This window comes from Narcine bancroftii, chromosome 6, assembly GCF_036971445.1.
Source record: "Narcine bancroftii isolate sNarBan1 chromosome 6, sNarBan1.hap1, whole genome shotgun sequence".
In the NCBI taxonomy this organism is placed as follows: Eukaryota; Metazoa; Chordata; class Chondrichthyes; order Torpediniformes; family Narcinidae; genus Narcine; species Narcine bancroftii.
Window position 1 is genome coordinate 244136040 of NC_091474.1, and position 25553 is coordinate 244161592.

The following is a 25553-nucleotide window of genomic DNA, read 5'->3' on the forward strand; positions in this document are numbered from 1 at the left end:
ACAAAACAGACAGAGAGATGAAGAGATGTAACAAGAACAAGAATGACGACAAACTTTATATAAAGAAGAAGAAGAAAGTATAAATAAGAACTAAGGAGGGGAAGAAAGGAAGTAAGGGGGAAATTAAGAGAGTGAGCTTTGTTATATGTGAAGATAAAAGTCTTTTCTGGAGGGGGCTGGGTGGGAGAGAATAACAGTCACTGTGAAATTAGTTGACGCTTGCGAGCGGGTTCACAATCCAAATGGAGAGGGGAGATGTGGTTGCTCGACAAGGGGCAACTTGGAGGTGGGGGAGGACATTTGGGGTTAAGGGAATTTTAGATGTGGGAATAGTGTAAGTATTTTATGTTTTAGAAGTGTTGTCTTACAGTGTGTTCAAAAAAGGAAAACAGAAATGGATAAGGAGGGAAGGTGGTGATGAGGAAGCGGAAAGGAAAGGTAAACAAAGTATGAAATGGCCATGTTGAACTATATGACTTTAAATATTAATGGAATACATAACCAAATCAAAAGGAAGAAACTGTTAAATTTACTGAAGAAAGAAAAAATTGATATTGCATTCGTGCAAGAAACACAGCTAACTGAAGAGGAACATAATAAATTAAGGAGAGACTGGGTCGGGCACGTAACGGCAGCATCGTATAATTCAAAAGCCAGAGGAGTAGTTATATTAATCAATAAAAATGTACCAATTAAAATAGAAGAGGAAACAATAGATCCAGCAGGGAGGTATGTAATGATAAAGTGTCAGATATATTCAGAATTTTGGAATTTGCTCAATGTATATTCACCTAATGAAGAAGATCAAAAATTTACGCAAGATATCTTTTTGAAGATTGCAGATACGCAGGGGAATATACTGATAGGAGGGGACTTTAACCTTAATTTGGACTCAAAGATGGATAAAACTGGAAAAAAAGTCTAGCAGAAAGAATAAATTTACCAAATTTATGGTTAAATCGATGCAGGAAATGCAACTTTTGGATATATGGAGGAAACAACACCCAAAGGAGAAGGAATACTCATATTATTCGGGTAGACACAAAACATACTCAAGGATAGACCTGTTCCTGTTGTCAGCCCACATCCAAGGGAGAGTTAGGAAAACGGAATATAAAGCTAGATTGTTATCGGATCACTCACCCCTGTTATTGGCAATAGAGCTGGAGGACATCCCATCGAGAACATATAGATGGAGATTAAACTCCATGCTACTTAAAAGACAGGATTTTAGAGAATTCATGGAGAGACAAATTAAAATGTACTTTGAAATAAATACGGAATCAGTGAAAGATAAGTTTATACTATGGGATAATAAGTTATGTAACTAAGATGAAGAAGGACTACAATTGGGAAATTGGAAAGGGAAATAACAAGTGCAGAAAAAAAATTAGCAATAAAGGAAGATACAACAAAAAGAAGAGAATTGGCGGACAAAAAAAAATAAAACAGGAAACACTATAAACATATAAGGTGAAGAACACAATGAAGACAAAACAGAAGTATTATGAGCTAGGAGAAAAAACGCACAAAATACTAGCTTGGCAGCTTAAGACAGAACTAAAAGAACAGTATTGGCATCAAGGAAAAAGGACAAACAAATTACATATAACCCAACGGAGATCAATGAAAACGTCAAGGAATTCTATGAACAACTATATCGAACTGAGAACGAAGGGAAAGAAGACAAAATAGATGAATTTCTAGCTAAAATTGAACTACCGAAACTGCAAGGAGAGGAGCAAAATAAATTAATAAAACCATTTGAAATAGAGGAAATACAGGATATATTAAAAAAACTATCGAACAATAAAACGCCAGGAGAGGATGGACTCCCAGTAGAATTCTATAAAACATTTAAAGACTTATTAATTCCTCCTCTCCTGGAAGTAATGAACCAGACTGAAGAAATACAAAACATACCAGATTCATACAAAACAGCAATAATTACAGTAATACCAAAGACGGGAAAAGATCCACTAACACCAGCATCGTATAGACCAATATCTCTACTTAATACAGATTATAAGATAATAGCTAAACTATTAGCAAACAGATTGGTCGAAAATTGTGTACCAAAAATAGTATAACTAGATCAAACTGGATTTATTAAGAAAAAACGAACAACGGACAATATCTGTAAGTTCATTAACTTAATCCATGCAGTACAAGGAAACAAGACGCCAACAGTGGTGGTTGCTTTAGACGCAGAGAAAGCCTTTGACAGAGTAGAATGGAATTATTTATTCAAAGTAGTACAGAGGTTCCACCTACCAGAGAAATATATTAATTGGATTAAAGCATTATATAAAGGACCTTTGGTGAAGGTGACAGTAAATGGATATATATCAAACCAATTTAAATTAAGCAGATCAACTAGGCAGGGATGTCCACTATCTCCCTCACTGTTCGCGTTAGCTATAGAACCACTGGCAGAACTGATAAGAACAGAAAATAAAATAAGAGGGATAAAAATAAAAGAGAAGGAATATAAAATCAGTCTATTTGCAGATGATGTCATAGTATACTTAACAGAACCAGAAATATCAATAAAAGAATTACATAAGAAATTGAAGGAATATGGAGAACTATCAGGGTACAAGAACAACGCTAATAAAAGTGAAGCGATGCCGATGAATGATGCGGATTTTGCAAAGTTTAAGAAAGAATCACCATTTAAATGGCAAACACAAGCAAACCGATACCTAGATATTAGACTAGATAATAATCTAGGCCATCTATACAAATTAAATTATCAGCCATTAATGAAGAAATTACAAGACGACTTAGAACATTGGAAAGATTTACCACTAACACTGATAGGAAGGGTAAATTGCATTAAAATGAGCATCTTCCCAAGGATACAATACCTATTTCAATCATTACCAATTCCTTTAACAGAGAAATTCTTCAAGGAGCTAAAGAAAATAATAAGGAAATTCTTATGGAAAGGGGGGAAACCGAGGATAGCGGTAGATAAATGAACAGAATGGTACAAACAAGGGGGCTTACAGCTACCAAACTTTAAGAATTATTATAGAGCAGCACAATTAAGATACCTATCAGATTTTTATCAAACAAGGGAAAAACCAGATTAGAGCTCGATAAGATAGGGGAGAAGGTATCTGAACATATACTATATAAGTGGGATGAAAAGCTGGTGCAACATAGGAATTCACCAGTACTGCACCATCTGCTCAACATTTGGAAGAAGATTCATGTAGAAAGGAATAAAACAAATTATCAACTACCAAAATTAATATTGACGCAAAATCAACTAATCCCTTTCACAATAGATAACTTTTCCTTAAGAGAATGGGAGAGAAAAGGGATCAAAAGAATAGAAAATTGTTTTTTGGGAAATAAATTATTATCTTTTGAACAAATGAAGGACAAATATGGTATAACTCATGGTACAATGTTTGCACATCACCAACTGAAAACCTACTTAAAGGACAAATTGGGAAGCAGGCTGAGGTTACTAGAAGGAAGCAATTTTGAATATGTGATTACAGACACAATGATAATTAAAAGATTTATAACAAACATGTACATCAAACTGCAAGAAAAGGAGAACGAAGAAACAAGCTGTAAACCTAAACAAAAATGGGAACAAGATCTAAACATAAAGATAAAGAATGAAACATGGGAAAAGCTATGCTCCGGAACTATGAGAAATACAATAAACACGAGGTTACGCATGATACAATATAATTGGTTACACAGGCTATACACCACGCCCCAAAAGTTAAATAAAGGGGACCCAACAGTATCAGACAGATATTTTTGCTGTAAGAAGGAAATGGGAACAACAGTACATGCAATTTGGACATGTGAGAAAGTGGAAAAGTTTTGGGAAGATCTAAACCAGGTATTAAATAAAACCACAAAAAGCAACATACCAAAAAATCCAGAGATCTTTCTTCTAAGTAATATAAGAAGTAAAGAACTTGGACTCGATTTGGATGGAGCACAAAAAAGATTTATTATGATAGCCTTAGCTGTAGTAAAAAAAATGTATCATGTCAACCTGGAAATTAGAAGATAGCCTGAGAATACAGCAATGGTACATAGAAATGAATAAATGTATTCCATTGGAAAAAATAACATATAATTTAAGAAATAACATCACAGTATTCGAACAAATTTGGGAACCGTACATGGAACACAACAGAGAAGTCCTACCGCGGACCTCCACCGCCTAAAATGACAGAAGGAGAAGAGGACGAGGTGAGCTAACCCAGTATGTAAAAGTAGATGACACAAATTTCTTGTTTATTTTCATTGTGTGATGACATTGTTTAATGGGTTTAATGTATCATATAGGGAGGGGGGAAAAGGGGAGAAAATGACACTGTGTATATTCAAGAGGGAAATGTCTGTATGTATTTTTGGTCAGTATGGGTCATAGTGTGAAAAATTTAAAAAAAATTTAAAAAAGAGAACATTTTCCCTTCGATCCCTTCCATTAAACTTTCAAGTCATCTATAGCATCTATTCTGCAAAAACATGAGATTGGTTTCACTTTCTTACATAGAACCCATCACAGGAACAGGCCCTTTGGCCCATCACAAAGTGCTGTCCGTGATGGCAATTTAATCCCATCTGCCTGAAATATGATCTACATCATATTCAGACATGGAGCGGCATGGATGACATAGCAGTTAGAGCAATGGTGTTACAGCGCCAGCGATAGGGACTGGGGTTCGAATCCCGTGTGGACTGTAAGGAGTTTGTACGTTCTCCCCATGTCTGTATGGGTTTTCCCCGAGGGGTCCGATTTCCTCCGACCATTCGAAATCTACTGGGGGTGTTGGTTAATTGGGCGGCATAGACTCATGGGCCAAAATGACCTGTTACCGTGCTGTATGTCTAAATTAAAAAAAAAATGTATATCTCTCTATTCCTTGGATGTCATGTCTGTATAAATGCTTGTTAAATGTCACTTTTGTATCTGCTTTGATGAAAGTTTTCACATTTAAAATTCCTTTCTTCTCCACTGATGCTTTTTCACCCACTGAGTTCCTCCAGCAGATTGCGTCCAAATCATTTATGTATATCACAAATAAAAGAGGTCCCAGCAGCTTCTGTGGAAAACCAGTGGTCACAGACTTCCAGCCAGCCACTTCTCCCACTACTCTTTGTCTTTTGTCATCAGGCCAGTTTGAATTCAATCTACCAAGTCATCATGGATCCCATGTGTTTTAATCTTCTGCATCAGCCAATCACAAGGGACCTTGTCAAATGCTTTACTTAAGTCCCTACCCGACCCTCATTAATCATTTGTGTCCTCTTCTAAAAAAACTCAATTAAGTTCACAGGACATGAACAGCCCTGCACAGAGCATGCTATCTGTCCAGAGTAAACCCATACTTTTCCAAATGAGAGCAAATCCTCTCTAATAGCTGATGTAAGGCTCACTGGTCTCTAATTTGCTGGATTATCTCTCTAATCCTCTTATAAAAAGGAACAATGCTGACTACTCTCTAGACTTGCCTGAGGCCAGACAAAGATCTCCAAGGCCCCTCATATCTTCTACCTTGCTTCTCTCAATAAACTGGGACAGATCCCTTCAGGCAGACCTGGGGGTATCTTCACAAGACCCAATGCCAGCTCCTTGACATCAACATGCCCGTACTGATCTACCTTCCACATTTTTCTCCTCGGTGAATACTGATGCCAAGTAGTCATTCAACTCACCCACTCCCTTCTCTCCCTAGCTACCCTGTTTTTAATGTATGTATTTAAAAACCTTGGGATTCTCTTTAATCCTACTTGCCAGGGCCATGAAAGGCCCTTTTTTCCTTTCTGATTTCCATCCAAGTTTTTTTCCTGTTTTCTTTACATTCCTCAAGGGCCTCGTCTGATTTCAGCTTCTATGCTTGCTTTACATTTTTGACTAAATTTACATCTTTCAACATCGAAGGTTTCCAAATTTGTAAATCATTCCAAATCATTCTTCTTCTATCATTTAATCAACCAAACTACCAAGATCTCATGTCCTTTACAAGATTACATTTCTTAAAACTTTTCAAAACTAACTTTTCAAAGAAATAACATATTTTCACAAGAAAAGAAGTGTAAAAGATTCTCTGTTTCTTGGTTATTTCGGATTTTCAATTACAAAGTTAACCTTCCTATAAACCATATGTAATTTATCTTATACTGACATGAACACTGATGAAGATGTAAAGGACGGGTCAGTAAGTTTGTGGATGATATGAAGGTTGGAAGAGTTGTGGATAATGTTTAAGGTTGTCGTGAGCTAACAATGATATAGACAGGATGCAGAGTTGGGCGGAAAAGTGGCAGATGGAATTCAATCAGGGTAAGTATGAGGCCATGCATTTTGGAAGGTCAAACTTGAAAGCAGAGTACATGGTTAATGGCAGGATTCTTAACGTGTTGAAGAACAGAGGAACCTTGAGGTTCAAATCCAAGGTTGCTGTGCAGGTTGATAGGATAGTTACGTAAGAATGCTGGGCTTCATTAGTTGGGGGATTGAGTTCAGAAGTTGGAAGGTGATGCTGCAGTTGTATAAATCTCTGGTGAGACCACACTTGGAGTATGGGGTTCAGTTCTGGTCACCTCATTACAGGAAGAATGTGGAAGCTATGGAGAGGGCGCAAAGATTTACTAGGATGTTGCCTGGATTGGAAAATATGTCTTATGAGGCAAGGTTAGCAGAGCTGGGACTTTTCTCTTTGGAGCGAAGGATGAGAGGAGACTTGATAGAGGCCTACAAGATTACGAGAGGCATAGATAAGGTAGTCCACCTGCACCTTTTTTCCCTGGACGGGAGTAGCAAACACCAGAGGACATCTATACAAGGTCAGGGAGGAAATTTTCCCAGGGTTAAGTTTTTTTTTAATATACACAGAGTTGTGGTTGCCTGGAAAGCATTGCCAGGGAAGGTGATGGAGGCAGAAACAACAGGGGCATTTAAGAGACTCTTATGACAGACACATGAATGAAATAAAATTAGAGGGTTATGAGGTAGGGAGGGTTTAGTATTTTTCAAGTATGTATATGTGGGTTGGCACAACATTGTGGTCCAAAGGGCCTGTGCGGCAGAGGGTCGGTGTCAATGGCATGGCCCTGAAATGGTTTAAATCTTATCTCAAGACAACATGGGGAAATGTTCATCCTCCTCTGCTACCCTTTCCTGTGGGGTTCCACAAGGACTCCATTCTGGGCCCCATTCTCTTCTCCTCATGCTTCCCCTCAGCCATATAATCCAAAAACACGGCATCTCCTCTCACTGCTACGCTGCTGACACCCAGCTCTATCTCCCCCTGAAGCCCAAAGACCAAGCAAAGAGAACCAGCCTCAACAACTGTCTGGAGGACATAAAGTGCTGGATGGCTCAAAACTTCCTGCAGCCAAATGAAGGCAAATCCTATTTGGCTCCCCCCAACTCCACCAAAATTTTCTCTTGTACCCTTGGTAACTTCTCCACCCTCATTAAACCACACGTCAAATCCCTTGGTGTGATATTCGATTCCACCTTCAAGTTTGACAAACAAGTCAATGCTCTTTTCAGCTCCGCACTATTGCCAAAATCAAATCATTCCTGTCACTGAAAGTCCTTGAGAAAGTTGTACACATCCTCATTTTCTCCTGTTTAAGACAACTCTAACTCTCTATATTCAGGAATTAGTCAGTCATCATTATCCCACCTGCAACTGGTGCAGAATGTGGCATCAAGGCTCTGACAGGAGCCAAGAAGAGGGACCATGTGACCCCCTATTCTCGCCTCCCTCCACTGGCTGCCAGTACGGCTCAGGATAGATCTTAAAGTTTTCCAGTTTGTTTACAAAGCTATCAATGGACGAGCCCCTTCCTATATCACCGATCTCCTAACGCCCGACTCCACTTCGGGACCCCTCAGATCAGCCAATTTAGGGGCTTAATTGTTCCGCGGTCAAAACGCAAACTCGGGGGAGATGGCGTCTTCACGATAGCAGCCCCCAAACTGTGGAACCACATCCCTCCCCCCATCAAATCAGCTCCTTCCTTTAATGCTTTCAAATCCAGGCTGATTTTCATTCACAAGCGTTTTGAGGGGATTGTTGATTGTTACAATGTTGTAGGTATAGTCCTAAACCTCGGGGACCCGTTTTATACTGCACTTTAAATAGCTGCTCAAGTTGAGATGTAATTTTGATCTGTACAGCACTTTGGTCAACGTGAGTGGTTTTAAATGTGCTCCATAAATAAACTAAACTGAACTAATGTTCCGTCTTCTAATTTATTCTATTACTTTGCCTCTCTTCTTAGCTACTTGATTCTCATGCAATGATGTCGTTGAGTTACCAAAGCTGACCCAATAATAGCTGGCAAGTTAAAGTGCATTAATTGGAGTCCTGTGTGGGCTCCGTTGGAAACTCTGACTGAGGATGATTAAAACTCAGATTTCTCTTTTAATTAGATTATACACCTTGGTGTACGTGTTTCACAGTAAGTCGACCTGCCCCACAGGCCACAAATGAACAATGAGGAATACATCCTGTTTCATATCAAGTCGTCAGTTGATTTGACCTGCGACCCTCAAATACACAAAGCTTTCAATAGTTAGTGCAAGAGCTCTGAGTGGATAAGGAAAGCTATTCAATCCACCCAATTCACTCCTCCCAATAACTTTACCTGCCTTTTGAATCATGCCAGATGGCTTACTTTCACCATCCTGTCCAAAATAGGTTTCAAAAGAATAAACGTTTCAACTGGTTCCCAGCATTAGCTTTTACCCAAGTTACTAGCACCCATTCTTTATCTTGTAATAGCATTTCAATATGAAATAAAACTGCGCTGAAACACAGATCTGAGCAGAGAGAACAATAGTTTTCATGCAATCTTTGAGCAGAGGTAGTTTTTGTTTTCGTACATACAGACATAGAGCACAGTAACAGGCCCTTTCAGCCCTCAAGCCCATGCTGCACAATTACACCCAATTGACCTACAACCCGGTACATTTTGAAGGGTGGGAGAAAATTGGAGCACCGGAGGAAACCCACGCAGACACGGGGAGAATGAACAAACTCATTTACAGACAGCATGGGATTTGAACCCAGGTCGCAGGTGGCCGTAACAAGGCGGAGTCGGTTCGCCTGCATTCAGATGTGCACCACCACACAACCCCCCACCAAAACCAGTGCTAGTAATCCGTTAACTCTGAGCGCAGTGGGGCTGAACCTTTGGGAGGTGTTCCCCGGCACTTGGGTTGCGCTGGCACGACTGGCTGGCTGAGGTCAAGGTGTGTGGGCTTCAGCCAGTTGGCTGTGAACAGTTTCCCCCTACCCCCAATGTCCAGCATGAAAGTTTTGCCTGTGCTGCAGAGGACTTTGTACGGGCCATCATTGGGGTCATTGGAAGGGGGTGGAATGTGGTCCGCGGTGGACAAAAACGAAGCCTGTGGTTAATGTCCTGAAGAATGGACCCAGGCCAGCGTCCATGGTGTGAGGGTGGGAGGGGTGCGAAGGAGGCTAACCTGTCCTGTAGTTTCTGCAACACTGCTCTCCCCTCGGCGTCTGAATTTTGGGACGGTGTGAAGAATTCACCTGGCAAGATTAATGGAGCGCCATACATCATTTCCATGGAAGAGGTCTGTAGGTCCTCTTTGGGTACAGTTTGGATGCCCAGGAGGACCCAGGGGAGCTCATCCACCCAGCCGGGACCAGTTAAATGGGCCATGAGAGCTGGCTTCAGGCGGCGGTAGAAGCATTCACGAGGCTATTGGATTGCGGGTGGTAGGCAGCAGTGTGGTGCAGCTTAATGCCCAGGAGAGTTGCTAGCTGTGTCCACAGTGCCGATGTAAACTGTGCCCCCCTGTCAGTGGTAATGTGAGTTGGTATCCTGAACCTTGCAATCTAATGCGTGAGCAATGCCCTGGCACAGGAATCAGTGGAAGTGTCTTTTAGCGGGATGGCTTCTGGCTACCTTGTGGTGCGGTCTACTGCCGTTAGTGGATACTGGCATTCCTGGGAGTGAGGTAGCGGGCTCACGATGTCAAAGTGTATATGCTCAAACTGCCTTTTTGGAGGGTCAAACTGATGGACGGGGGTGTTGACATGTCAGTGGACCTTGGAGGTCTGACACTGGGTGCAATTGTGGGCCAACAAGTTGGGTGATCTGCTTCCTCAAGCCATGCCATACGAACTGCTCTGCCACCATGCGGGTTGTGTCTTTATGGATGGGTGGGCAAGGTTATGGACAGCATGGAAAACCTGGCGCTTACATTGCTGTGGCATGACTGGGTACAGTGAGCCAGTGGAAACATAGCACAGTAGTGTGTCAAAGCTTTCTGGCAGGCTGATGTCGTCAAAGCGGAGGCCGGTGATGGCTGTGTGGAAAGCCTGCATGTCCATGTCCTCCTTTTGGGCTCACGCCAGTGGGGAGTAGTCCAACCCGGGGGACAAGTTTCAGGTGGTGGGTCGAGAGAGGGTGTAGGCCACAACATTGTCCTTACCGGAGAGGTGCCGGATGGCGGTGGTGAACTCCAATATGTACAATAGGTGGTGTTGCTAGCATGCTGACCAGAGATCCTTGACCATAGAGAAGGCATACATGAGGGACTTGTGGTCGGTAAAACCATGAACAGCCTGCCCTAATGGCAAGGTAGAGTACCAGGAGCTCCCTATCAAACGGATTGTATTTAAGCTCCAGGGGCCATAGATGGCGGCTGAAAAAGGCCAACGGCTTTCACTGACCATCAACGGACTGTTCGAGGATGCCCCCAATATCTGTTGCTGATGCATCAACGGTGATGGCCGTGGACACATCTGATCTGGGGTGTACCAGCAAGGTGGAGTTGGCCAGGGTGTTTTTAGTTGAAGTGAAAGCCGCGTCGGCCTCCTTTGTCCAAGCTAGGATCTTGCATTTGGCCGACATCACGGTGAACAGGGGATGCATGATGCATCCTGGAGTGAAGCGGTTGTAGAAATTAACCATCCCAGTGAATTTCTAGAGGACTTTGAGGGTGTTAGGATGTGCAAACTGGTTTATGGCTGCGACTTTTTTCATCGATGGTATTGCCCCGTCTGCAGTGATAGTGTGGCCCAGGAATTGTATGGAGTCTTTCCCGAACTGGCACTTTGCTAAGTTGACGAAGCAGAAAACATACAGGTGTGTGTAGGGTCTGCGGAGATGATCTTTGTGGTCCTTGCTGGGGAGGAATATGTCATTCGAGTAGATGAACCCAAAGTCCAAGTCTCTGCCCACCGCGTCCATCAAGCGCTGGAAGGTTTGCGCCGCGTTCTTTAGGCCAAACAGCATGTGGAGGAATTCAAAGAGGGCCGTCTTCCCAATGTCGTCTGGGTGGATGGGGATCTGGTGATAACCATGCACTTGCTCGACCTTTAAGAAAACCTTCGCGCTGTGCAGGTTGGCCGTGACGTCTTGTATATGCGGAATTGGGTAGCAGTTGGACACGGTGGAGTCGTTTAGGCAGCAGTAATCTCCACAGGGTCGCCACTTGCCTGAGGACTTGGGGACCACGTGAAGTGGGGACGCACATGGACTGTCGGACCTGCAGATTATGCCCAACTCTTGCATCCAAGAAAATTCTTCTTTGGCCAGTTGCAGTTGATCTGGGGGAAGCCTTCTGGCTTTGGCATGACATGGGGGCACCTTGGGTTAGGATGTGGAGTTGTACCCCATGCTATGACATAGTGGAGGTAAACTGCGGCCTGAGGATGGATGGGAATTCATCCAAGATGCAACCGTACTCGTCTTTTGGGGTGCTCACCGTGGCCACGCTTGCGGTACAAGCATTGGTTGCTTTAAGCTGGACAGTTTGGAATGTCTGGGTATGGACCAGGCGTTTGGGCTTCACTTCCACCAGCAGGCTGTGAGCTCGTAGAAATTCTGCGCTGAGGAGTGATCTGTCCACGGCGGTGAGTGTGAAATTCCACCGGAAATGTTCTCTGCCGAGTTGTATTTGGACATTACACGTGCCAAAGGTCTTGACGGCTGTGTTGTTTGCCACCCGGAGGGTGGGACCTTGTGGGCGCATTCATGTCTCCAGGGTAGTTGGCAGGATGACACTGAGTTCGGCACCTGTGTCGACCAGGAACTGCCAGCCACTAGCCTTGTTGGTGATGTGCAATAGGCTATTGGTGTGGCCAGCCGTTGTAGCCATTAGCGGCGGCTGACCTGGGCATTTTCCAAAAATGAGCAGGGCTGCCTGCATTTTCGCACTTGTGCCCCCCAGAGTTGAGGGCAAAAACACCAGCTAGTATTCGGTGCCTCTGCTGGCTTGCTGGGGCGGCGGGGTTGTGCTCAGTTCAGGTGGGGTCCGTTCTGCTGACCCAGATGGGAACAAGCCAACTGGTCCACAGCGGACTTGTTTTCGCATTTTGTGCGCCACAGAACGTTTGCTCTGGCCGCGACCTTACATGGGTCTGAAAAATCTTCGTCTGCCAACAGCAGTTGTATGTCGTCTGGTACCAGTTCCAGGAAAGCCTGCTCAAACATGAGACACAATGTTGTTCGGGTTCGTGTGGGTCCTACAGATTAAGAACCAGACCAATGTTGAGGTAATAAAGCACACGCTTATTTTAGGGATGCAAACGGGACAACAGGGTCAATATGCACACACACACACACACACACACAATACGCAAGGGGTAAATATACACTTCTGATAACGAGGGAGGAACCAACAGAAGACTGGGGGAAATTACATGGACACACATATTCAAAAGTCAGGATCAAGGTGATACGTGCCCCCACCCCTTGACCGGTACGGACACGGCTCTTGCTACCTAATCTCAAGACACACCCCCAACCCAGTGTGAAAGGTGCTATTTATGTGCCACAAGGGGTCCAAAGAGGCAGAACAAAGGGGCACATAGTCCTTTATAATTGTGCAGGCAGTATTGGGGGGGGGGGGGCAATCACTTGGGGCAGGCTGGGCCCCGTTGGCTGCTGTGGCCAATGGCTCGAAGCCAAGTGCAGGGGCTCAGCAGGGGTCAGCTGAGGTGATTCACCTGGGTCAATTGGGTGAAGATCAGGGCTGAGTCTGGGCAGGCTGCCTGGGCCAATCGCAAGGATCACCTTGATGACTTGGGATGAGTCTTTGACCTTGATTGGCAGGTAGAGTGTCCTCCGAACAGGAGTGCAGCAGCGCCACCAGGTGGTGGACGTTGCCTGTCTATTACACACGGCTTGTGGCCCTCTGCTACTGCGAGCATCTTATCCATAAGGGTGGATGGTGCTCTGTCTCCTAAGCCGTCCAGTGCACGAGCCTGGCTGGTGTAGAGTCCAGAATCATCTGTAGTGGTAGCTACAAGGGGAAGTGAAATGAGGAAACTACACACTGCAAGTTGCTTGTACTTATAATGATTTATTTTTGAAAAGCCCATGCTGCGCTTTATAAGGCAGCCTGTTAATCCCGCCCACGCACAGGCGGTGACATCACGGCACAGCCAAGTGCGCGTGTGCAGCCTGCTTGATCGCGGAAGAAGACGCACCTGTTGGCGCCATCTTAGCCGCAGCCACAACTATGTGCCTGCGTTCAGATATGTGCCACCACAGTGTAATCTTTATCTCACTGAATAATCAACCATTTTGAACAAATGTGAAATTTGCACTCTGTGCAAAAGTGACTCCACACAGTTAGAAGGTAACCAACAGTAAAGCTATTACTGGATGACAGTCAAGATGCCACATCACATAAAGCACATGCGAGAGAATAAAGAAAATGTATGTGGGTGTTATCCAGAATTCAAGCAACTAGCAAAAAAAAATTATGGCAAAAATAAATAGTGGAAAATAAATAGGTTAAAATAGGACAGAGTGGATGTGGATAGACTATTTCCGTTAAGAGGAGGAAAGATTAAAACAAGAGGACATGAGTTAAGAATTAAGGGGCAGAGGTTTAGAGGTAACATGAGGGGGAACTTCTTTACTCAGAGAGTGGTAGCTGTGTGGAATGAGCTTCCGGGAGAAATAGTGGCGGCGGAGTCAATTGTATTATTTAAGAAAAGGTTGGACAGGTCTATGGATGAGAAGAAGATGGAGGGTTATGGGCATTGTGCAGGGAGGTGGGACTAGAGAGGGGTGTTTGATTCGGTGCGGACTAGAAGGGCCTAATGGCCTGTTTCCGTGCTGTAATTGTTATGTTATATGTTATGTTAAAAAATACATAAGTTTAAAATTAGCAGCCTCTAGTGGTCAATTTGCCAATCACACAACATGAAATCTCAGGCAACTGGAAAATTCACTTATCCAAAATCTACCGATCCCCATAGATGCCTGGTGTTAGTGCATGAAGAAACATAAACTGGTCCGGGGGCAGCAGGTCGTAGATTATATTGCAATGTGTTAAACATTAGAGAGTGAAACAGTATCTTTAGCAAGGAATCCCACAAGATTAAACGATGCTGGTTGAGGGATTAGATGTTAGTGAGAATCAGGAGCTCACTATAAGATTATGAATGTAGAAATCTTTGCCATATTTAAAAATCCTTCCACACATGCTTGTAATCCATCAAGGTTACAGAGCACGACGTGGGAAACGTCATTAGGCTGGCATACACACAGTGGATCAATTGGCCTCACCATGTGTTGGAAACTTCTTTATTTCTACAAATCTTTCCACTGTTGGTTCAGAAAATAATAATTGTCACCTCTGCTTGGAATCATGGAAATAAATCAGAAGGTATGAATTTTCATTGCAATTACTCACTAAGCTTTTTCAGACTCAAGTCTGCTCTCTGCTCTTGCTCTGAACTATGTGTAGCTTCAATACTCCTGATTTGGCCACAAGAACATAAGAAATAGGAGCAGGAGTCGGCCATCCGGCCCATCGAGCCTGCTCCGTCATTCAATGTGATCATGACTGATCTGACGCTCGGCTTGTCTCCACCTACCTGCCTTTTCCCCATAACCCTCAATTCCCTTACTATGCAGAAATCTATCCAACCTTGTCTTAAATATATTTACTGAGGTCCCCTCCATTGCTTCAATGGGCAGCGAATTCTACAGTTTCACGCCCCTCTGGGAAAAGCAATTCCTCCTCATCTCTGTCCTAAATTTACTACCTTGAATCATCAGGCTATGTCCCTAGTTCTGGTCTCCCCTACCATTGGAAACAAATTACCTACCTCTATCTGATCAATGCTTTCCATAATTTTATGTTTCTATAAGATCCCCTCTTGTTCTTCTAAATTCTGGCGAGTGTAGTCCTAGACTACTCAATCTCTCCTCATAGGCCAACCCCTATCACCCCTGGAAGTACCCTGGTGAACCTCCTCCAAAGCCAGTACATCCTTCCTCAAGTCAGGAGACCAGAAATGCATGCAGTACTCCAGATGCAGCCTCACCAGGACCTCGCACAGTGCATCCGGATGAACTGGCAGCTCCGGGGGGAGACAGCGGCAATAAATCTGACTGTATAATCTTTGGACTTCCTGAGTGGTGGAGAACTTGAAGATCAACTATGCAGTGGAGTTGGAAGCTCAGTCATAGTTAAAACATTGCAATTCTGTTGAACGATGAGCATTCTGGGATGAAAATTTCACCGTCACAGGTCTGCACTAAGGTTTCAGTACAATAAAATAGTGAAATCTTCAGACCAGAAACTTGAAATTCTGTCAGGAAATGAAAAATTGTTTTACTGTGACCTCAAACTAATCTTGGACATGATGAAACGTCACCCCTGAGGAATTGTTTAGGTGTCTCTCCCCACCAACACTGCCTGGGTTATTTCCAGCATAGTCTTTAATGTGAAATTTGGGTAGACTAAAGCAAGTAGACCACACTAACGTCAAGTTAAATAAGAAAGTTTGCAGACGGGTGTGATTGTAGTTCAATGCACAAAAGGGCTGGAGAAACTAAGCAGGTCACCTGACGTTCTTTATGTAGCAAAGATACATAACCAAAGTTTCGGGCCTTAGTCCTTCATCAAAGAAGGAGCAAAAAGCAGATAGACACCCGAATAAAATGGTGGAGGGAGGGACGGGGGAGAAGCACATGTCCAGAGACAAGAGGTCATGGGTGGATATGGGTGGGAGGGCAGAAAAAAAAACTGGGAAGTGATAGCCCTCTGGATGAAGAAGGAAGGAAAAACACTTGGGTAGGCATGTTTAGTGTAGCAGTTAGCACATCGCAGCTACAGCGCCAGCAACTGGGACAAGAGTTCAAATCCCATGCTGTCTGTAAGGAGTTCGTACGTTCTCCCCGTGTCTACATGGGTTTTCTCTGGGGGCTCCGGTTTCCTTCCACCGTGCAAAACGCACCGGGGATGTAGATCAATTGGGTGGATTTGGGTGGCCCTGGCTCGTCGGCCAAAAGGGCCTATTACCATGCTGTATGTCTAAAGTTAAAAATTAAAATTGTATTGCCTCTCACTGAGAATGGCAAACAGAAACAGCGAGAAATTTAAATGACCTGATGTGGGTTTTATCAGTTGTTGTGTGGGGTGCAGAGTGGCCCAAGAACTTGAATTTTGCCTCAGCAATTCCTGCCGCAAGGAAAACAAACACTAAGGTTGATTCCATGCACTAATTTACAGCATTGGAGAAGAATCTGCTGGCAAAAGAGTCGTACAGCTTGGAAGCAGGCCCTTCAATCTCTGCCCACCCTCAAGAACCTATCTATGCTAATCCCATTCACCTGCACTGAAAGACCTTGTTCCAACTCACATCATTCGATAGCAAAAGGAAATATTGAATGTGGTCACCTGTTAATACTTCTGATTAGGCTTTTCTGCCTTTCCATCTCCTCCTTCCTTTGTGCTAGTCTTTCCGCTCGCTTCAGCTTGTCCCAGAACTGTTGGGCATTGAGTCGTTGCTCCAGCCTTTCCTGTTCTTCCTGATGTTTAACCAGCATCAAAGCAGCAATCTTTCGATCACGTTCAGGGATGATTACATTGGACTCTCTCCGGATCTCACTGACCAGCATGTCCAGTTTCCTTGCTGTCGCGGGTGACTGCCTTAAATCTCCGAGGTTTGGATTATTTTGAAAATATCCAACCACGTTGGTGCCCTTTGAGCCTTTCCTCTTCAGTCGGGCAGATGCTTGTCTATCCCCTGGTTGCTTTCTTCCCTCTCTCGAATCGGATGATGTGCTCTTCTCATCTGCCAGAGCAACTTTAGAGGAACTTTGACCTTTGTCCAGAGTATCCAAAACATAGCTACTGGGGAAACCAGATGCATTTGTGGATCTCTGAGCATCAAAGTTTACAAACGTTGACATGGGTGTTCTTCTAGTCTTTTCCTCTTCTCTCTCCTCTCTGCACTCTGCAAATGTACCAAAAAATCACATTAGCGTCAACCTAGAGATCAGCTGGTTGGTGTTGTGCAACAGTAAACCCCAGAGCACGACAAAAACACAGCGCATTCAACAATCGAAACAATCTCTCCCCTTCTCCAGGGGTAAGCAAATCTTCTCCGGATGAGTGAACAAACAAACAGTTTGCACATGTCATGATTCTTTTGCTTTGTAGCCCATCAATACTTACAATGTTGACTCATGATGCAGTCTCCCAGCATCTTACATCTTCTTTCTTTGGCTTGGCTTCGTGGACGAAGATTTATGGAGGGGGTAAAAAGTCCACGTCTTACATACATCACCATTAAATATACGGGTAATTTGTTTATTGTATCAGTGGAGGATGTAAATTTGTCCAAAACACCACAAAAAATTTACAGATTACCAGAAATAAAAGCAACAGCAGGTCACTTGGTCCATTGAGCATCTAAACCAGCCATTCTCAACCTTTTTCTTGGTTATGCACCCCCAACCCAACCTTAGGACTCTGCTCAGTTTTTGGGCCCCCTCTCCCGTGAAGCAGTCAAGTTTTGGTTTCTTCTGTACTTCTCTCCAACTACATAAAAAATATTGATGTTACATGAAAAGAAAGCAAGGCTTTTACTTAATTGCGCTGCAGCCCCCGTTGAGAAAGGCTGATCTAGACTGTAGCTGATCTGCTACCACAACACCATTATCCTCAAATCCCACAGTGCCCTTCATATCTGAAAATCTGTGGCTCTATTTTAAATGAGTTGCCACAGCCCTCAAGAAGCCGGGAATTCCAAAGATTCACCACCTTCTACGTGAAGAAATCTCTCTCCATCTCAGTCCAATTTGGAGACTGTTATCCTCCTCAACAAAGGGAAGCAATCCTTACAGCGAAACTGTTCCACTGTTTTAAAAAAAACTCCAAAAGTAAACCAGGAAATCACAGGCTGGTGAGCCTGATGTCAGTTGTAGGTAAAATTATTGAAGGGTATTCTTGAACAGTCAAGGGCTGATTAAGGATTGTCAGCATGGCTTTGTGGATGGTAGGAAAGGCTGTGGATGTTGTCTACTTGGACTTTAGTAAGGTCTTTGACAAGGTCCCACATGAGAGGTTAATTCAGAAGGTTTAGTCACGAGGTGTCCACGGAGAGATTCAAAATTGGCTGAATGAGAGAAGACAGAGAGTGGTAGTGGATGATTTCTCCTCAGACTGCAGGCTATGATTAGTGATGTGCCTCAGGGATCAGTGCTGAGACCATTGTTGTTTGCTGTCTATATGAATAATCTGGATGATGTGGGAAATTGGATCAGCAAGTTTGCTGATGACACCAAGATTGGAGACGTCGTGTACAGCGAGGAAGGCTTTCAAAGTTTGCAGAGGGATCTGGACCAAGTGTAAAAATAGGCCAGAAAATGGCAGATGGAATTTAATGCAGACAAGTGTGAGGTATTGCATTTTGGAAGGACAAACCAAGGTAGGACATACATAGTAAATGGTAGGGCACCGAGGAGTGCAGAGGAACAAAGGGATCTGGAAAGACAGATACAGAATTCCCAGAAAGTGATGTCACATGTAAAGAAAGCTTTTGTCATTTTGGCCCTCATAAATCAAAGTACTAAGCACGAGTTCGAATGTTACGGTGAGGCCAAATTTGGAGAATTTTGTGTAGTTCTGGTTGACTACAGGAAGGATATCAGTAAGATCGAAAGAATGCAGAGAAGATTTACTAGGTGTTGCTGGGTCTTCAGCAGTTGAGTTACAGGGAAAATTTAAACAGATTGGGTCTTTATGCCTTAGAGAGTAGAAGAGGGGATATTTGATAAACCTTTACAAAATTATGAAGGGAATATACAGAGTAAATGTGAATAGGCTCTTTCCACTTAGATGGGGGGGGTGGGTAAATATGAGAGGACATGACTTTAGGGTGAAAGATGAAAGGTTTAGGGGGAACATCTTCACTCTGAGAGTGGTGGGAGTTTGGCATGAGCTGCCATCTAATGTAAATGCGAGCTCACTTAAATTTTAAGAATATATTGGATAGATACATGGATGGAAGTGATCTGGAGGGTTATAGAATGGGTGCAAGTCAGTGGGGCTAGCAGAATTATGTTTTGGAACAGACTAGAGGGGCTGAATGGCTTGTTCTCTGTCCTGCAGTTTTCTATGGTTCTAAAACCCACAAACCTTGGAACTCCACCAGTGAGCCTTCGCTGCATTCCCACCACAGCAATGTTTTCCAGTAAGGAGGCCAGGACTGTACCTGATATTCCAGCTGCAGTCTGACTAAGGCCCCATACCATTGCAATAAAATTTCCTTACTCCAGGCCATTTTAGATTGGGTATTTTGCAACGATAAGGGGCTAATCAGCAATCTTGTTGTGCGAGGCCCTTTGGGCAGGAGCGATCACAATATGATCGAATTCTCACTCGACATGGAGAGTGATGAAATTAAAACTGAGACTAAGGTCCTGAATTTAAATAAAGGGAATTATGATGGTATGAGACGGGAGTTGAGTAAGATTGATTGGGTGGTGTTTATGGGGGAGTTGAGTGTGGATAGACAATGGAAAGCATTCACAGATCTAATGGAGAAATTGCAAAAATCGTTTATACCGGTTTGGCATAAAAATAAACCGAAAAAGGTGACTCAACCGTGGATAACAAAGGAAATTAGAGACAGCATTGGGTCCAAAGAGAGAGCATATCAATTGGCCAAAAAAAGTACCACAACCGAAGACTGGGAGCAGTTCAAGATGCAGCAAAGGAGGACAAAGGGATTAATCAAGAGGGCAAAAATAAATTACGAAAGTAAGCTTGCGGCAAATATAAAAACCAACTGCAAAAGCTTTTATAAATATGTCAAGAGGAAAAGATTGGTGAAATCCAGAGTAGGTCCTTTGCAGTTGGAATCAGGGGAATATATAATGGGGAATAAGGAAATGGCAGACCAATTAAATTCTTACTTTAGTTCTGTTTTTACAAGAGAGGATACAAATAACCTCCCAAGGATGTTGGGAAACATAGAGACTAATGCAAGGGAGGAACCGAAAGAAATCAGTATCTCTAAGGACATGGTCTTGGGGAAATTGATGGGATTGAAGGCCGATAAATCCCAAGGGCCTGATAATCTACATCCTAGAGTACTCAAGGAAGTGGCCATTCAGATAGCAGATGCTTTAAGAATTATTTTCCAGAACTCGATAGACTCAGGATCAGTACCCATGGATTGGAGGGTAGCTAATGTTACCCCACTATTTAAAAAAGGGGGTAGAGAAAAAGCGGGGAATTATCGGCCGGTGAGCCTTACATCAGTAGTGGGCAAAATGATGGAATCCATTATTAAGGATGTAATAGCGGAGCATATGACTAGCAGAGAAGGGATCGGACGGAGTCAACATGGATTTACAAAAGGTAAATCGTGCTTGACAAATCTATTGGAATTCTTTGAGATGGTGACAGGTAAAATAGATGGGGGAGAGCCAGTGGATGTGGTGTACCTGGACTTCCAAAAGGCCTTCGATAAGGTCCCGTATCAACGACTGGCTTCCAACATCAAGGCTCATGGGATTGGGGGCAAAGTATTGATATGGATTGAGAACTGGCTGGCAGGTAGAAGACAGAGAGTTGGGATAAATGGCTCATTTTCTGAGTGGCAGGCGGTGACCAGTGGGGTGCCACAGGGATCTGTACTGGGACCCCAGCTGTTCACAATTTACATTAATGATCTGGATGAGGAGATTGGATGTAATATCTCCAAATTTGCAGATCACACTAAGCTAGGAGGGGTTATGTGCATGGAAGAGGGGGTCAGGAAGCTCCAGTGTGATTTGGATAAATTGAGGGACTGGGCAGATACATGGCAAATGCACTACAATGTGGATAAATGTGAGGTTATCCACTTTGGTAATACAAACCGGAGGGCAGATTACTATTTGAATGGCAATAGATTAAGAGATGGGGAAGTGCAGAGAGACCTAGGGGTACTTGTAGATCAGTCTCTGAAGGCGAGCATGCAGGTACAGCTGGCGGTTAAAAAGGCAAATGGTATGTTGGCCTTCATATCAAGAGGGTTTGAGTATAGGAACAAGGATACCTTACTGCAGCTGTACAGGGCCTTGGTGAGACTCCACCTGGAATACTATGTGTGTAGTTTTGGTCACCTTATCTAAGGAAGGATGTTCTTGCAATGGAGGGAGTGCAGAGGCGATTCACCAGGCTGATACCTGGAATGGCAGGAATGACTTATGAGGAAAGATTGCGCAAATTGGGATTGTACTCGCTGGAGTTTAGAAGATTGAGAGGGGATCTCATAGAGACCTATAAAATTCTGGCAGGACTGGACAGAATGGATGCAGATGGGATGTTTCCAATGGTGGGAAAATCCAGAACCCAGGGCCATGGTTTGAGGATAATAGGCAAACCATTTAGAACCGAGATGAGGAGGAATTTCTTGACCCAGAGGGTGGTGAATCTGTGGAATTCATTGCCACAGAGGGCAGTAGAGGCAGGTTCATTACATCTATTTAAGAGGGAATTAGATCTATTTCTTCAGTATAAGGGTATTAAAGGTTACGGAGAGAAGGTGGGGACGGGGTACTGAACTTTAAGATCAACCATGATCTCGTTGAATGGCGGAGCAGGCTCGAAGGGTCGAATGACCTACTCCTGCTCTTATCTTCTATGTTTCTATGTATTCTATTCATCCCATACCTTTCACTTTCAAGTCAAGTTTATTGCCATCTGATTACACAAGTACAATCCAATGAAACAGCATTCTCTGGTTCTCAGTGCAAAACATGCAGACACACAACCAGACATAACACACATACAGACAAACAATAGATATGCAGGACAAGTATTTTATCTTTGGTTGCTCAGCATTCTCTCTGCCCGTGGGAAGAAGCTGTTCCTTAGCCTAGTGGCAATGGCTCTGATACTCCTGTATCTCTTTCCCCTCAGGACCAGCTGAAAGATGCTGTGTGCAGGAAGGAAGGGGTCCTCAATGATTTTACATACCTTCTTCAGACAACAATCCCAGTAGTGGGGGTGATCCTCTCTACCACTCGTATATGGTCCTGTGGATTGACCTGCGATCCATTTCTCTGCAGCAGCCATACCACACTGTGATGCAGCCAGCCAGGACACTCTCTATAGAGCTCTTGTAGAAGATTGACATAATGGTGGCCAGTAGCCTTGCCCGTTTCAGTCTTCTCAGGAAGTGCAGCTGCTGTTGTGCCTTCCTGACAAGTGAGGAGATGTTGAGTGCGAATTGCTAATATAACAAGCATTTCTTAATTGTTTGTTATATCTGCATATTCGCTTTCAGTGAGACTAGATAGGATGGGATTGATTTCCCTGGAGAAAGGAAACTAAGGTTTATAAACTCATGAGCGGTACTGTTAAAGTGGATTGTTGATCTTTTTCCAGGGTAGAGGAATCTAAAACAGGAGGTTTAAGGTGAGGGGGTATTATATCAGGGATGGAGGTTATATTCACAGATACACACACTGCTCCTGTCGTCACAGCCCCATATCTCTCTTCTGACCTACACCCTGCCCCCTCTCTGTTCCTGCCCCTGCCATCATTGGCCCCAGCCCTCCCTCACAGACCTGTCCCACCCCCTCACTGGCCCTGCCCCGTCACTGACCACTCTCCGTCCCCTCTCTGGCCCTGCCCCTCTCTGGTCTACCCCATCCCCCCCCTCCTGACCCCACCCCATCCCCCTGACCTCACCCCCACCTCCTGACCCCACCCCATCCCCCCGACCCCACCCCCCCCGTCCCCACCCCATCCCCCCCTCCTGTCCCACCCCATCCCCCCCTCCTGTCCCACCCCATCCCCCCCCTCGTCCCACCCCATCCCCCCCCTCGTCCCACCCCATTCCCCCCCCTCCTGTCCCCCCCCTCCTGACCCCACCCTGTCCCTACCCTTGGCCCCAACACCATGCCCCGTCCCCTCTGCGGCCCTGCCCCCCATACCCCCTCCCTGACACGCCTCCCTCCTCCCTGGCCCCGCCCCGATCTGACATCAGCGCCGCTGAAGCATGCGCAGTAGCTCGTGCGGGCCTTCCCGCGCGCCCGCTTGCGCGCGCGCTCGCCCCCGGGGGAAGTGCGCGGGCGCGCTTCAACACCCCCGCACCGCCGGCGTCGGCCGCCGCGTGCACCTCAGAGTACTCACACGGAGGGAAGGTGGAGGGTCGTCCCGGTCACGCCGCTGCCGAGCTGGGAAGAGTGGTCCAGGTCACGCCGGTGCAGGGCGGGGAGGTGGTCCTGATCAGGCCGGTGTAGAACGGGGGTGGGGGGTGGTCCCGGTCACGCCGCTGCTCCTTTCCCCCGCCGCTGGAGACCCTTTCTGGTGACCATAGGCGACGGAGCGCGCCCTGGCGGTGCACCCGCTCTAGCGCCACCCTGCGGCTCGGAGGACTCCTCCCAGCCCCCAAAGTTAGTGTGGGAACATTTTTCAAAATAGATTTGAGTGTCATTGATTATTTGAATCATTGAAGTGTTTAATTATGATTGGTTATTAATGGGGACCATGGCTTTTATCGAATGAGTCAAGAAATGAATAATATTCACACACTGGTCAAGAAAACATTCATGTGTGACTGTATTATTGAGTGATGCAGGCCACATGTAATGATGCTTGAGGAATAATGAGCAGAGATTATAAATGACCCTGGAGCGATGTCTGGGTAACTTCCTTTCCATTGAGTGTGAGTTAAGCACCTCAGAACATAAGTATTAGGGTCAGGAGTTGGCCGTCCAGCCTGCTTCCCGATTCAGTGGGATCAGGCAGGGCTGATCTGGCCATCGACTCAACTCCACTACCCATGACCCGTAACTCCCTGATTCGGCAAAGCTCTATCTGTGCCTTAAATACCATTCATGAGGCAGCCCCTGCTCCTTCTTTGGGCAGAGAATTCCACAGGTCAGTACTCTCTAAGAGAAGCAGTTTGTTCCCAGCTTCGCCTTAAGTCTACTCCCCCAAATCTTGAGGCAATGTTCCCTTGTTCAGGAGGAAACAACCTCCTGGCTTCTATCTTATCTATTCCTTTCATAATTTGCAATAGGGACATTGGGAGCTCCAAAGGAGCAGAGTGGCTGTGGACATCCCTTAGGACAGTGGTTCTCAACCATTTTTTTCACCCCACTCACATACCACCTTAAATAATCCTTTACTAACCACGGGAGCATCTATGGCATCCTATGAATACTCCCAAGAGTATTGCCAAACAGAATGTAACCCATTTAGGTTTGTTTTAATTGGATTCTTAAAGGGAAAAAGTGAGTGGAGAGATGAAACGATTTAAGGAGGGAACTCTAGAGCAGGGGTGTCAAATTCACGGAGGGCCAAAATTAAAAACTTGGACTAAGTTGAGGGCCGAACTAAATATTTATTGAAAATTTTCAACAACATCTGCATGTTTTCTCTTCTTTCAACATATGTAATGTTAAACTTTTTCTTATTAAAATAAATGTTCAATAATAGTTTTGGATAAACTCTTTCCAGAAGCATTAACAAATGAGAAATAAAATATTCAATAAATAATATTTCTCTCTAGAGGATTTGTCAAATGTTGCTAGTGTGCTGTCGAATAGTAAAATCTGAGGGCTATTGAGAATGTGGGAGAATAACATGATTCCTGAAACAATCAAATGGGTGACTGATTGTGGGCATGAAGTCTAGCAGGGTTATTTGCAATGCCCTTTTTCCATTGGTACAGATATCCTTTGATTTACACACTTTTCAAGTTTTATGCCTAATGAGCTTGTATCCAGGTGCAGGACCATTTTTAACCAGGAAGTTATTTATCACTGTGACATGAAACTATTGGAAGATCGTTTTATCCTGAGATTAAAGTTCATAATACTTATCAGGCCTGTGTGCGGGAGGGCGGGGTTTGCGGGCGATCGGGTTGGACAACGACAGTGCGGGGGCATCGGCTCTCGCTGCAGGGCGGCATCTCGGCGGATCAGCGGCCCCGTCACCGTGAGTCGCGGGTCGGCCTGCGGCAGGGAGGGGGTGTGGGCAACGGTCCTGGCGAGGTCAGGCCCGAGGCCTCCGGTTCCGGGCGCTGGGAAGCGGCCTTGGCTTCCCCTGACACCGGCCAGGCCCCAAAACCAGAGTCCACGGTGAGACCTTGCAATGTGAACAGAAGAGGTGGGGGCGATTAGCGGGCTGATGCCAATGCATTCTGGGATTTGTTGTATTATTGTGCATGCGCTATACTGGCGCGGCGGCCAGCGGGCCACCTCTAATACATTTTTGAAATGATCTTGCGGGCCAAAGGGCCAGAGTTTGACATGTGTGC

General features: G+C 44.6%; 1 protein-coding gene across 2 annotated transcripts in view; it reads right to left on the reverse strand.

Annotated features, from left to right (window-relative positions):
- The window catches only part of LOC138737201 (coiled-coil domain-containing protein 177-like), a 39036-nt gene extending 15413 nt beyond the window's left edge, over nucleotides 1-23623 (reverse strand). The window contains exons 1-2 of one of the 2 annotated variants that reach the window (XM_069887857.1): nucleotides 23420-23623; nucleotides 16682-17240 (exon numbers count right to left, since the gene is read on the reverse strand). In XM_069887857.1, coding sequence (XP_069743958.1) covers nucleotides 16682-17196 — 515 coding nt within the window. In that variant the 5' untranslated portion in view covers nucleotides 17197-17240; nucleotides 23420-23623. Of the gene's footprint in view, nucleotides 1-16681; nucleotides 17241-22258; nucleotides 22774-23419 lie in introns of those variants that run through there. The other variant, XM_069887858.1, reaches the window with a different exon arrangement.
- Nucleotides 23624-25553: the final 1930 nt, after the last annotated feature.